The sequence below is a fragment of the Artemia sp. Qi Xiang Cuo genome, chromosome 21 (assembly GCF_049724085.1).
Source record: "Artemia sp. Qi Xiang Cuo chromosome 21, ASM4972408v1, whole genome shotgun sequence".
Classification (NCBI taxonomy): Eukaryota; Metazoa; Arthropoda; class Branchiopoda; order Anostraca; family Artemiidae; genus Artemia; species Artemia sp. Qi Xiang Cuo.
Genome location: NC_142814.1, coordinates 13306040 through 13321450, shown reverse-complemented (window position 1 = coordinate 13321450; position 15411 = coordinate 13306040). Strand labels below are relative to the sequence as shown.

At 35.4% G+C, this 15411-nt stretch overlaps 1 protein-coding gene across 3 annotated transcripts in view; it reads right to left on the bottom strand.

Annotated features, from left to right (window-relative positions):
- The window catches only part of LOC148939256 (catenin delta-2-like), a 169257-nt gene that overhangs the window by 113638 nt on the left and 40208 nt on the right, over nt 1-15411 (bottom strand). For all 3 annotated transcript variants that reach the window (XM_089107125.1, XM_089107127.1, XM_089107126.1), the window contains 3 exons: nt 10361-10411; nt 7662-7803; nt 4648-4771 (listed from right to left, as the gene is read on the bottom strand). In XM_089107125.1, coding sequence (XP_088963251.1) covers nt 4648-4771; nt 7662-7803; nt 10361-10411 — 317 coding nt within the window. The remainder of the gene's footprint in view (nt 1-4647; nt 4772-7661; nt 7804-10360; nt 10412-15411) is intronic.

Below are 15411 nucleotides of genomic sequence, written 5' to 3'. Positions count from 1 at the left end.
TGATGCGTCGAAACTAGGTTGGGCAGTCGTGGATGAATATTCCATGAAAATGGCCACAGGTGAATGGTCCTCAGAAGAGAAGAGATTTGATATCAATGTCTTAGAAACGAAGGCCGTTTATCTGGGATTAAAATGTTTTGCCCATGATATTAAAGGCATGCATGTTCGGCTGCGTTCTGACAATATAACCACGGTAGCTTATATAAATAAAATGGGAGGATCAGAATCTAAATTTTGTAATTATTTTGTAAATAAGGTCTGGCAGGTAGTATTGGAGGGTAAATGGTGGATATCTGCAGAACATGTGCCTGGGGTTGCTAATATCGCGGATAAGGCATCATAAAAAATTGGTAATGAAAAGGAATGGAAATTTGATTCTGGAATATTTACTATTTTGAATTTCTTGGTATGTCAGTCAATAGATATTGATTTGTTTGCGACTAGATTAAATTTTCAGATTAAACCATTTGGTTCTTGGAAACCAGATCCAGAATGTTTTTTCGTAGATGCATTTGCAATGAATTGGAACCATTATTGCTTTTATGCATTCCCCCCATTCAGTTTACTTCTGAGGACCCTTCAGAAGGTGGAAACAGATCAGGCCACTGGTATTTTGATCTTTCCAAATTGGACTACACAAGTATGGTATCCCTTACTATTAAAGCTCTTAATAGGAAGTCCAATATACCCAAGTCTACCCAAGATTTCAAGTATTTGGGATGTAAAATGTGTATTCGATCTCTTTAGACTGCCAGCTTGGGATATCGAAAATCTTCAATTAAAGACACTAAAACAAAAATTAGCAGTTTTATTGATTTTATCAGCTTGTGAAAGAGTTCAGTTTTTGACCAGTTTATCACTTATTAATATGGTACATAATGACAATGGAAGTTTTGATTTTCAAATCAATGTGTTGTTAAAAACATCGAAACCGGACAACCACAAATCAGTAGTTAAATTTCGGCCTTTTCAATAGTCGTCCCTGTGTCCGGCGACGCACCTAGCTAGGTATCCGAACAGAAACGACGCACTTTTTCTTACATATCGTAAGCCTCATACTGCTGCGTCCAAGTCATCTATTTCTAGATGGATGAAAGAAGTTTTATTTCTTGCAGGTATAGATATCAGTGTTTATGGTGCTCATAGCACACGGTCTGCCTCAACGTCCCACCTTAAAGCAAGAGGAATTGATGTAGATCAAATCATAAAATATGTAGGCTGGACAAATGCCAAAACATTTGCAAGGTTTTATAATAAACCAATTGAAAGTGGTCAGCAGTTATCTGTCTTTTGAATCTATTCACTGTAATTTGTTATATTTGAAATATCTTCCTATAAATGAATTTTTGTACAACAGCCTCTTTTAATGAATAGGGCTATTATTCATCATTAGTGTTGGCATAGCTCATGCTGAACTTTAAAATCTCAGTTGAACTCGAAGGCGGAGCAATGACGCTCCTTTTGAAGTAGAATTGATAAATTAAACGAAAACTTACCAAGTTTGAAGTTTGATAGTAATTCTACTCCAAAGAAGGAACACCGGTGTAGCTGAGAATTCAACTGCCCTCCCAATTTCCCTTCCCGTTGAACTCTCAGCATTTCATCATGAGCTTAACCACTGCATATTACAATGACTTTAAAATACTGGTGTTGTTTTGGTCAATCGAGGCAATTGCACGCGTCTATCTCAGTTGAACTCTCAGCTACACTAGCGGTCCTTCTTTGGAGTAGAATTACAATCAAACTTCAAACTTGGTAAGTTTTCGTTTAATTTATCAGTTAACTATTATATATTTATTAACGCTTTAAGACTTCTAAAACATAGACATTAAGCTTTGCGAAATTTCATAAAACGTTTTCTGAAGGTGGTTAGGTAAGGTCAAATATTAATGAAAAATTGATAACCGATTCGTTGGGAGACCTTTTCCTCTGTCCCGCCAAAAATGTCACCCCTGTCTGTATATATTCTCCTCGGAACCTCAAGGCCCCATGGAGAAACCCTGCTCTAGACTCTCCGGTACGTGTCTTCAGCTAATCTTCAAAATCAGGGGAGGGAATTGCAGCTAATGTATTTGTGGTAGATTAATAAGTATTATTTATTTGACGGTATTTATGACAGTATATTATTTAATAAGTATTTATACGACAACACCCCCCTAAACATTAACTGAAAGTTTCATCTTCATATCCTTAATTAGTAGCAGTAGTCGTAGTAAAAATACTAATATTAGAAGTAGCAGTAGTAGTAGTAGTGGCAACACGTGCAGAAGGCCTTTTGGTTAACATCCCTCTCAGCACGTCACGATAGTTTCAATTTAATACTCCAAACTGTTTCTCAGTAATTACCCAAACATCCTTTTGGCAATCTGAATGCCCACAGTGTATTTTGGGTAAGTTCAACATCCCCCTAAACAATCCCTGCAAGCTTCACCTTAATATACTAAGCGTTAGTAGTAGCAATAGTTGTGGTAATAGCAGTGGCATTAGTGGAAGTGTGCACAAAGCGCCTTTTGTTTATTAATTTTTTTCAACATCCCCCTCAACATATACTGAAAGTTTCAAATTGGTATCCTGAACAGTTCCTTAGATATTGCTGACATGTCCCTTTGACAACCTGTAAGCACATTGTGTTATGATGTAGTTCAAAATCCTCTAAACAATCCCTGAAATTCTCACCTTAATACCATTAGCTTTAGTAGAAGTAGTAGTATCAGCAGAATTAATAGCAGTAGAAGTAGCAGAAGAAGTAGTAGTAGCATCCAATATTGCCTTTTGGTTAGTTCAATATCCCCCACAACAAGCCCTGTAAGTTTCAAATTCATACTCCAAGCCGTTGCTAATCTATTACTGATACGCCCTCTTGGCAGCCTGCACTCGCACAGTGCCTTTTGATTTAGTTCAACTTCCCCCTCAACAATTCCTCAAGATTTCACCTTAACACTCATAGCCTTAGTAGTAGTCACAATAGAAGTGGTAGTTGTAGTGGTAGCAGAAGTAGCGTGCACACATTGTCTTTTCGTTAATTGATCATCCCCCTCATCATTCCCTGAAAGTCCTAACTTAATACCCTAAGCCATTTCTGAGATACACTCTTTTGATAACCTGCATGCGAAGAGTGTGTTTTAATTTAGTTCAACTTTTCCTCAAAACTCTATGAAATTTTCACTTTTAAACCCTTAGCCTTAGTAGTAGTAGCCTAATAGTAGATATAGCAGTAGTATGCAATATTGCCTTTTTGTCAGTTGAAAATCCTCCTCATCATGCTCTTGAAGTTTTATTTTAATATGCTAAGCCATTGCTAAAACATTGATGATGTGCCCTTTTGACAACCGGCATGCGCTTAGTGTTATTTGATTTACTTCAAGTTTCCCCTAAACATTTTCTGAAATTTTCACCTTAACATCCTCAGCCTTAGTATTTGTAGTACCAGTAGAAGTAGTAATGGTTGTGCTAGGAGCAGTAGTAGTAACGTGCATATTCACTGCCTTTTCGTCAATTGATTATCGCCCTCATCGTTCCCTGAAAGTTCCGACTTAATACTCCTAAGCCATTCCTGAGATACGTCTTTTGAAAATTCGCAAGTACACAGTGTATTTTGATTTAGTTCAGCACTCCCCCTCAGCATTCCCTGAAAGGTTTAGGCCTTTTTGGACCCAAACATCAAACATACCCCCCCCCCTTCCCAATAACAAATACTATATGTAAACAATATGCGAATCGTTTAACTTACAGCCTTTGCCTCAAGGACTGTGGAGCAGGGGGGGGGGTACCATCCCAAGAGACATAGTTTTTGGACCTTTCAGCAATGTTGAACAATATGGATATCTCAAACTTTTGATGGAATGTCTTTGGGGGGGAGGAAGGTGCGTTGGACGGGGTCTGGTTTCCCCCCAATCACTGTTCACTTAAACAATGCACTAGAACTTTCAATTTTCAATCGAATAAGCCCCTTCCTAAGTTCTATGACAAGTCCTTCCATGTGAAGTGCCTTGGTGAAAAAAAAATATAATAATAATAAAAATAATATTTTGTACCCACTTCGCTCTTTACTTATGATTTTAATTTCAAGTTTTAATTTAGGACAGTAAAAAATCGAAAACAAAACGGAAATTGAAAAGAGATACTGATAGACTTTGAGCTTACCTCAACTTAATGTCTGACTTAATCTTTGAGCTGAATTTAGGGACTTTTTCTGATACAAGTCGAGCAGCTGGGTCTTTGCATCGAAATAAAAGGCCAAGCTAGATTTGACCTTTTTTATTCGGCTATGCTTTTGTTTCGTCAAAAATGTTTGATTTTAATTTATATTTTAAGGTTAGGACTAACCTACAATCGATTTACAAACCCAATCGATTTGGTAGTACGCTACTACTGCTACTACTACAACTACTACTACTACTGCTACAAACTCAGGCAAACAATCGATTTACAAACCCACATATTCTCTGGGGCACCGTCAAATACTACATGAGGCATTCTTAGAGCACAAGATTTCGAGCACCATTGAGCTGAATTTAGAGGGTTTTTTTCTCTGATACAAGTCTGATACGAGTAGCTGAGCGTTCGAAAGGGTGATCCAAGCTGGTTCTATCGGCGATGCTTTTATTATGTACAAAACTCCAAGTATAATTAAGAAATAAAAATTACCTGTTTCACTAACAGGACTATGACTCCTATACGGGTCCAACTGTTCATAATTTGAGGTATATCGTCCTGGACTCCGGCCATACTCTATATGTTGAGGCTCATTGCCAACGCCATCTCTTAAAACCTACAATAAAAATAAGAGTGGATGTCCAAAGAAAGAAAGGATGTAAGACTAAGCTGTAATAATAACGGATTAATGGCAGCAGGTGGAATTCGTAGTTTTAAGAGTTGCCGAGGTGTAATAACGGGTTTCATAATAAGTAGTACTTGGAACCTGGGATTTTTCCGGGCCCCGGCACTCGGCAGGCTTGTATATATTTGATTCTCTAATTACGTATTACACGTTGTTTCTTGTTCCATGCCTTTTTCTTCAGCTGTTCAGAGTCTTGTGTAGTTTTGCGAGTCATAAATGTATATAAATGTGAAGTCACTCAGGTAATTTTTTCCTGGCATCAATTCAATTCCTCTTTCCTGTTTATCCTTCACAGACCCCAAAACAACTCCATTCCATTTCCACGCTGGTTAAGAAATTAAGGCGTAAATGCATTACGTATCTTTACCGACGCTAAAATAACACTTCTTCCTCTTATAGTGAAAAATCAGCGACTTCAATTGAATTAAGGAATGTTGGCATAAATACAATTCCTTCTTCCTGTTTATCCTTCATAGACTCAAAACCAACACGTTCCTTCATTCTTTTTTTGTCTTCTAGCAGCAGATGCCGCTGTGCAAAGTCTTCCTCTGCAATTTTCCTCTGTGATTTTTGCTGTTTCTTGTTCCATCTCTCTTTCTTTGGCTGTTCAGATTTCTTTGGCTTTCCATGCGTCATAGATACTAAAAACGATACGACCACTCCTAGCGGAAAAACGATATAATATATGCTCTTGAAAGGTGTATAAATATTACAGAACTCCCATAAATTCTCCCCCCCCCCCCCAAAAAAAAAAATTAAGGCTTCGAATGATTTTTCTCAAACTCGTGACTTATTCAGATCGTTTTGTCAGGCCAGAAAATCTCAGGGTGCCAATTTTCAAAAAAAAAGAAAAATATGGAGCTGTTTTCAAGAAAAACTTATAAATAAATATATATACAGTTGCTCGTTTAAAGAGAGTAGATAAATATATTAAACTATCATACTAAGACTAAAACTAACATTAAATAAGCCATAACTAGGATGCGGATAAATAAAACCCAAGCTTTTTTGCATACCTTTAATGAAAAAAAAGTAGCACTTACATGCAGCACTCTTTGGACTTACAGAACCTATATATATTACTTGTCTATTACATAAAACACACTTGAGAAGTGAAGTTTGGTGACAATAAAATATGATGAAAATAGAATACTTTATTACCAAAATTATTAAATAAGGAGCTTCGGCGTCGGCTGACCGTCTCAAAGACAAAGAAAAGTTCATTATTAACGCGGTTCTCGACATAGTTCATTTTAGTTCATTATTAACGCGATTCTTGAGGACACCGGTTAGTTTGCTTTGACTAATGATAGAATATGGTGTCTCATCATGGATGTTCAAGAATGTTTTCAGATTGTTGGAAGGGCTACAACACAACTGAGCTGGAACAAGCAGATTTCACTCATTTGAAAGTGAACCACAAAAATAATTTTGTCGACCCAGACACCGGCGCCTCTACTTAAAAAGTAGAGAGAATGAGGGGTTCCGCAAAGTGGGGGAGCAAACGGCACCGAGGTACATCCCGACATCATTTACATTCATACTTAGTAGAGTACATGTGGCGGGCGGCAGTAAAGGCAGTAGGCCGAGTTCATTTTAACGCGATTCTTGAGGACATTTCTGCGTTCTGGGACCATATTTCCAAGTTGCAGTTTTCATAATTTTGCTAATAAAGTATTCTGTTTTCATCATATATTTTTCATTAGGTTAAAGATTTGGTTAGGTTAAAATAGGTTTGTTTAGGTTACGTATTCAATATATGCTATGCTTTACTTCCTCTTAATGTGCAAATATATAGCCCAAATTTGTTTCTAAACTATTATCTTTTTGTGGTAATTTTGTTTTATTTCATCAGCATTCACCAAACTTCACTTCTCGAGTGTGTTTTATATGATAGACAAGTACCCTCTATATATATATATATATATATATATATATATATATATATATATATATATATATATATATATATATATATATATATATATATATATATATATATTAATTAAAAAAAAAAAATTCCACAAAATAAATTTTTCAAAAAAAAGTAAACAACTCAATTAAACCAAAAATGAAGAAAAATAGAATCAAATAATCTACCAGGCATATAACTACCACAAATCAGTATCAATAGATGAATGAAACCCAAAACAAACAGAAATTAAAATAAATAACAGAGTAGAACTCAAAACGAGCAGAAATTAATATGAGTAGGGTTCTCAACCCCTATGCTTTTTAAAAGCCAGATATAATTTGTACTCTACTGAAAAAAAAATTTTTAAACGTTTTCGCTTTTATAACTTTAAGAAATCAACTTCACAGTTGTCGTGTTGGCGTACGAAAAAAGCATGGACGGAGAGAATTTACATGGGTTGACGAATAAAATATTATTGCCGTTTTGTTTTCTCTGTATTTCTGTCATTTCCGTCAAAGCCAGAATTGTTTTGCCACAACATTTGTCATCATTTTCCATATTTTTCAAAGGGAACATTTTGATTTTGGACAAAGCTTTATCCGGAGAATGAACTAGTCGAAGTATAGATAAGGTTATCAGATAACTATAATAAAACACCAGCTTAACCTTTCAGAAGCCCAGCTGACAAAGTCAACTTTGTAATATATATGATCAAAATATTTAGAGAATATTATATATTTAAAAATACAAGTTTTTTGGAAGAAAAATTTTTCACAATTCCCTCAATTAAAGTCCCCGTTTTGCACTGTTATTTCACTGACTTTTTTATTATTGAAATTACAATCGTAAAAACTGCATATTTTCAACACAAGAGAAACAGTAAAAACAAATAGGATTAAAAATTACTTGTTGTTTGCCCCGTCCTAAAGTGCCACCTGGCGTTGGTGTAACGGAAGGCGAAGGCTGTAGGACGTCATGCATATGAGCTGAACCATTTGGCCCAATAGGATGAACTCTGCTACCATAAGTAGAGTTTATATCACTTATTCTGAAAAATGAAAGCGTTGTGAAAGAGATACTTAAAATCGATTCCCCGCCCCTCAAAATAACAACCGGTTTAAGCATGCAGGTATAAATAGTAGAATAGGGGCGGTGGGCGGGGGGAGTCACCTCGCCCTGAAAGAGTCAAAAAATGGGAAATATTACAGCCAAAAATTTGTTTTTTCGTCTTTTGACCGGCCCCTAGGAGAGGCATACCCTCCTTCTATCCCTAAGAGTCAGATCCATGTAGCCACCTATGGGTTAGAACAAAGAAAATATAGATGAATAGAAAAAAATACATATCTAAAGCTAATGTTGATAAGTAAACTATGAAAACAATTTTAAAATGAAAATACTGCATACACATTTATCTTAAAACTGTAAAAAGTTTAAAAAAAATACCAAGCAACGGGGTAGAATGGAGAAATGGAAGGGGGTTAGAACTCCTCTCATTCTCAAAATATTCGAAAGAAACCCCCAGGAGCAACTGGAGAACTGCAACCTAGAAAAACTATTTTAACGTGTTTTGGCCCCCATTACCTCCTACCGCTAAGGATAGAATCCCTGTGCGGCATTGGGCTTGAAGGTTAAAAAAAAAGACACATGAAAACTTTTGAGAAATACTAGAGGATTAGAAAATATTCTCATGAAAACTCCTAGTTTAATGCATTACGGCAACTTTTATATTTATTGGAACCTGGAGGAGGGTGAAGGACAAGAACGAAGCTTATACGCAATAAAACTTTTAAGTACCATTACCTAAATGTTAAAAACAAACGCTAATAATCCATCCAATAGCACTTTTCATAACTATTTTGACAATAGTCGCATTACATATGTCTTAATCGGAACAACTTTACCCGAGAAATGTATGAATATGAAGGATTAAAATTAATACGATAAATTTCATTAGGAAACGGAACACCTAAAAATCTTAACTTCCCCTTTAAGTGTTGTTTACTAAGCGCATATTCTATGTAGCTTATCAATCGATTCTAATTGAGTTTCGTCCCTGACAGCCTAAACGCAGGGTATATGTTTATACCCTAAACGCAGGGTATATGTTTATACCCTAAACGCAGGGTATATGTTTGGGCATGACTTCGAGTTTATTTTAATTTTCAAACAATGGAGAAAGATAGAGAAGGAAAACTTAGCAAGTATTACAATAAAAACAATAGACACTAAACATAGAAAATACATAGACAATATAAGACCATTTCTATTCAAAATTTCAAGCACATACATATATACAACGCTAATACCCCCGCAGGGCTCTATGCCCTGGAGTGTAGAAAAAAAAACACACTAAGAAACAAAATGAAAACGACAAAATCTCCACGGACTACCTGCCAGAAACCCATTCCAACCCGGTACAGGGACATCACCGCGTGAGATATTGAAAAAAAGAAAGAAAAAAAGTTGGAGAAAAAAGCAATTAAATTAAGTCATTGGAGATCAAACACGATTTTATTATCCTTTTGAAGGCATCAAACAAGTAAAAAATAGGTTTTATGGAGTGCAAACGTCCAAAAATGATTTTTTGGGGGGTTTGAGGTTTCAGGGTGCACAAATAGGTTTGAAAAATTAGTGTTCAGAAGACTAATTCACTTAGACTAGGAATAAATGAAGGTGAACAGGTGGTTTTGAGTAAAGATCAATAAGTGGATAGCTTCACTTACCTGGTAGTAATATAAGTAAAGATGGTGGATGCAGAGAAGATACTAAAAGAACAGTCAAGGACCAGGGTGTTTTTTCACAGTTTAAAAAACTCTGGAAGAATAGGAAGATAATCCTGAGAGCCAAGATTAGAATCTTGGAGGCTATAGTGCTAGCGGAGGTTAAGTATGGTTCCAAAACGTGGGCGCTTCGAAACACGGAGGATTTGTTAGATGGTTTCCAGAGGAATCGCAAACGGATTGTTCTGGATACCCGTCTGACTGACCGTATTTCAAACTGCAAGTTCTAAGAAAAATGTGGTTCTATCCCACTTTCTAGGACTGCAATGAGTGAAAGGTTGTGATGGCTAGGACCCGTTCTGCAGATGAAAATGATAGATTGCCAAAGGTCGTCTTTTTCCACCAACTATCTAGGGTAAAACGAAAAGCAGGTTTAAGGAAAATTCCCCACATTGGGTGGAAGGAGGTTTAAAGGAAATTCTTGGGAGGGTGTAAAGACGGAGGTTTTACCTACATTGGGATGGAGGAGGAGCGTGTGTAGCTGTGTTGACCTTCGGCAGCTTGGTGATGCAGTGAGTTGTGAGTAGTAGTAGTATTTCACAAATGATTTCTTTTTCATCATCATCACTATTTTGATCAAAATTAATTTTTTGTCAAAAATTTCTATTTTGATGAAAAACAGATTTTTTTTTTATTATTATTATTCTTTGAAGAAAAAATAGCAAACTTATACTAAGTTGGACAAGCTGAATGGTGGCCACAATGTCTGTTTTAGAAAACTCCCGCTAAACTGGCGCCATTTTGGAAAGGGAAGCAGAATATAATAAGCTGATTTCGGCTACGTCTGCCCAGCCCTCATAAGAAGAAATGGAAAATAAAACTTACGAAAATTGGTGTGAAATATGACCATCAACAGATTCATTTCCATAGCCACGCCTAAGAAAACAGGAATCAATTATGAATTGTGACATATATCAGTTTAATCAAATTGAAAATAATGCTAATTAAATAAAAGGAAAGGAATTTCTACCCCGGTCAACCCTATGCTTTCCCCAAAATATAGAAAAAAAAATAATTAAATGTATCAGGTTATATGAGGACTAAAAAATACCTTAACAACAGTTGGCCCTTTCTCTGAATCAAATCCGGGGGAAGAGCTGGTAGAATATTTAAGTTGCTACTGAAATATCAAAATGTATTCAACTGTATTTTTTAAATACTTGAAAAGCACATCCCCTTTTATATCAGTGTGACTATTAAGCAAAACCCTAAAATCCTTACTCACTTTTTTTTTACTCCCAGTGAAGAGAAACTACAAGAAAACTTTATTTCGTGAATTTTAACTAAACTGAAAACTGTTCAGAAAACTCTACAGAAACTGCAATTTTAGGCACTGTTTTTCAATTTTTCTGGGAGGGTCATAAAGAGTATGGGAACCGGACGAGATCTTATCAAGAAAATGCAGTTTTTTGCATAAAAACATTGCATTTTATTCTATATTATCTTTTGTCAATTACAAAAAAAATCATGTAGATATAAAAACTACCTTTCAAGTCAGCCCACAAATATCTCTCTATGACGCTTCAGTGCCCCACAAACGGCGAACAAAAAAAGGAGAATAAAAATGGACTAAAACAGTGATTTTCCTAGTTACTCAAGATGAGGGACTATAATCCTTCTGTGTGTGGTTTTTGGATATGGTGATTCCAATTGTATTTCCATACAACGCCGTTTTCGATGGATTTCTAGTTGTTTTTTTTCAAATTACCATAAATTGGCTTTCGAAATAAACCATTAAAATTTCCATCAAATTACCATAAACCATCAAATTAAAATTACCACAAACCATCAATTTAAAACCGAGTAATATAATAGTTACCATTCCTATTAGCTTCAAATGGTGATTTTTCCTCACTTGACATTTTTTTCTGAATTTTCGGTTACTGAAAGCAAGAGTTCCTTGCTTTACAAGATTATAGTGAATGCCACAACTGTGATAGCGTCTAAGTAAAATTTGAGATCCACTAGCGGCACTAACACTGCTATGTTACAAATTAGAACAAGAAGTTAAAAAACAAGCTAAATTCAATTATATATTTAATTGAATGTAATTTAAATCATTAAACTTAATTAAAATAAAAATTGTCAGAATTAATTTAATTGAAATTAATCAAAATCAATTAACTAAATTTAATTTCCTATGTTTTCCAATTAAACGTTAGATGGGATTCAAGCTAAAACATTTTTTTTAAGAATTTTTTATTGACAGTTATGACTAAGCTATGACAGTTATGACTAAGCTATGACAGTTATGACTGTTATGACTAAGCTATGACAGTTATGACTAAGCGAGCGTGCAGATCATAGTCAAATAAAAACAGAAAAACAAAAATATTAGTGACCTTTTAGTAAAAGATTCTCTTATATGTGGCTCAACTCGAAACAAAAGCAGATACACAAAATTAATTAACATACCTAATGTTTTTAGTCCAGTGTTCATAATTAACTTTACTAGTTCGCTCGAGCATCCCTAAATACTTATTCGACAAGCCCGACTACTTACACTTGGCGTTTCAGGGAACTTAAGATTAGTTATCGGAAAAGTAACACCTCACAATCCCGGAAAATGCAGGGAAAGCGAAGAAAAGTGATCCCATATGTATCAACGAAAAATTCAATCTTTTCAAAAACAAAAAAAAACGATGTAGAGAAAAAAAGTGACATGCTATATGTGCAACGCCTTCAGGGGTTTGCAAAAAAAACTATGTTTACAGTCAGGGCCGTATTTAGAATGTGGATGTGGGGGAGGGTTACCCAGTTTGACTTCTCCCCCACAAAAAAAATTGACTCTTGACTCGTAAAAAAGTAACAAAAATGCATATAAAGAAATTTTTGATGTGTTCTTAAAAGTGTTTTTGTTGACCCCCCCCCCGTCCTAGAACAAAAATCCTGGATACGGCCTTTTTTACAATGGAGTGCAAGTGTTTAATGTTGCTATTGGCCTAGTTGGTATTTGTCTGTTAAACGGAACACACCAAGAAGTGAAGTTATTTTAATCGTAATGAAATATACCAAAACATGGTCATAATATAATACTTTACATAATATAATACTTTAGAATTATGAAAACTACGACAAAGAATTATGGAAAGCAAGCGGCGCAGAACACATTACATTAAATACTTAACCTAACTTAATCTAACTCTAAATATTCAATTAAAATGTAACTACATCGAAGTTTACTCACTAAAAATAAGCAAATTATAACCAATTCCAGAGAGGCAAACCGACGTTTGTCAGATCTTACAGCGTAATTCTTGACTGTGTTCGGTTTAACAGAGAAGTACCGCCTAGTTTCCCATTGTGTTTCAGTTAATAATTCACTGGATAAGTATTTGCTATATAAGTATTTGCTATATAGTATTTGGATAAGTATAAGGGATGCTCGAATACAATATAGCCTTATATTACCATATAGCTACCATATATTACCATATAGCTCTGCTGATTCATGCTAGATGGCGTCGGTGCTTCTCAGGTATAAAAAAAGTGTTTTCTTTTGTATCAGTTTCTTGCATATTCTTTTAGTACGAAATAGCCTGTCATTGCAACAGGTCTGTCATCTAAGTTGTGGTTCTAAGCTAGTTCCTGTGTTGCGTTAGCTTAAGATTATTATTTGCTCTTCTGTATCTGCTATCCGTTCTAGTGCACTTTTAGACACTAAGAATAACCTTAAAGCAGGTTATGCTAAAACTGTCCCAAATAGTGGCCGAAATTCTCGTATGGCCATGGCTAGACTTTATTCAAGTTATTGCGAGCATTCCATTCTTTTTCTGTCAGGTTTGCGCCCATTTTTTAACACTAGTGATATGCAGGACATTACGGCATTGTATTTCCTTTATATTTGCTTCGATGGTATAAGAGCCAAAAGGTTCCTATACCATCGTTTAGCCCATTGTTTAGTGCCACTAATATATTCCTATCTTATAGTGTATTACGGTAATCACCTGGCAAAAAAAAAAAAAAAAAAAAAAAAAAAAAAAAAAAAAAACTGTCTTCCTACTTTAGTAACTGAAATAAATGAGCACTTGAACAAGGTCTAGACCCTACTCATCCATCCAGTTCCCCAGGACAAAACAGTATAACCAATCCGACAGTCCGAAAATCAAGTCCAAAATAGAGCAAAATCAGCATCAATAAGCATACGTCTATGTTCCAAAACCAAGCTATAGCACCTGAAATCTACAAAAACATTATATTCCCAAGGTGATCACCATATATCGGGGCTCGTCAGATGAAAACTCATTGCCTAAATGGGTTTCGGCGCTTAAATTTCATTACCCAGGCAATTGAGCGCGGCATGCCATAATCTGGCATACCCCTATATAGTGCCACCAATGGACTAAACATAAACAAAATCCAAAACATCCAAAAAATAAAAATATATACCCCAAAAAATTTTTTTTCAAACATTCTTAACCTGCGGTTAGGTCCTTTTCATCCTCTTCTGCGATTATTTTGACTTGTATTGTTTTTTTATAGTTAAAATTGTTTTGTATGTTTTTTTGTATGTGTTTTGTTTTTGTTTTCTTTTGTTAGTCTACTTTATGTCCGATAGGGCGAGGGTTCGAATTCTAGTGTATCCAATTATTTAATTTGGGACGGGGGTCAGTGGCATGACTCTGTAAGCTCAACCTGAGTCGACCCAGCTCTAAATGGGAACCTGGAGAAATCTGGGGAAGGTAAACAGGAAGGGTGTGCGAAAGCACAGGATGGTTGGTCCCCAACCCCCATTGCATTTCCTGGTTGAAGGGCCAAGAAACGGAAATCAGCACCACCGGTAGAGACTGTAAAGTCCAATGCCATTTATTATAATTTTAGTGATTCAAAATTATCATTATTATAGCAACCAAAACATGAGAGACCACGTTATTAGGCCGCTATTTTCTAAATTTTTCAGGGGGGGGGGGTGCTTCGTTACTTCGTTATCTTTTAGTTACTTACTTTGATCACGTAAGAATATCAAGTATCATTCATTTGATAAATGATTATGACAACAAAAAATTCCTTTCTAAAAGTTTTTAATCAGGTTGAAGTGAAAGAAACAAAGGACTTGTTATATTTTCCCAAATTTTAATACCTAAATAATATATACATTGCTTTCAATTTCTTAAACTTTAAGAGCAATTATTTACCAAATCACGGAACTAATACAATTATTAAAGCCTTAAATAAAGCCTTATGATGCTTTGCCATGGTTGCCGCGTATCTGGTGCATCCTTGTAAAGAACGAATTTTAGCCACTAGTAACAGAAAATCTTAAAGCCCATTTAGAAAAAAAAATGTTAAGCGGGGAGGAATCACTATTAGGACATAATTCAGAAAACGATAACTATGATTTTGAATAATCTTAATGGTCGAAGTTTATTGCGGATGATACACAAAATATCACCACACATAAAGCATTAAGAGCAGCCAGTAAAACACAGCATAAGGTAATTTATTGATTAAAGAAACACATCGGGGTTCTAGTCACAGACCAGAGAGTATGCAACACTTACAAGAGAGGAAACTAGCGTTAGTGCAAAAAAAATCATCAATCCCACCTAGCGTTTGGCCATTTTGTTCAATCCAAAACTACCGCATATTTCTCTTTTCAGGTAATTTAAAATCCAGGGAAGGGTAAGAAGAGCAAAACTTTGTCCCCTGTAGGCCTACCAGCTTCAGGTAAACCAGCCCACCTAGCCTGCCAAGATTTTTCATAGGTTTCGTAGGCTCAACTTGTGCAGACTGCATTTTGACTTAAAAATAATTCATGAAAATAAAAATGCTATTAATTATCACTTACAGGTAAATTCCAGCTTTAAACCTAATGCTGAAATTTCAGCATTAACCCTTCGACCTAATTTTTTTTTTACTTTTCTCAACATTTTTAA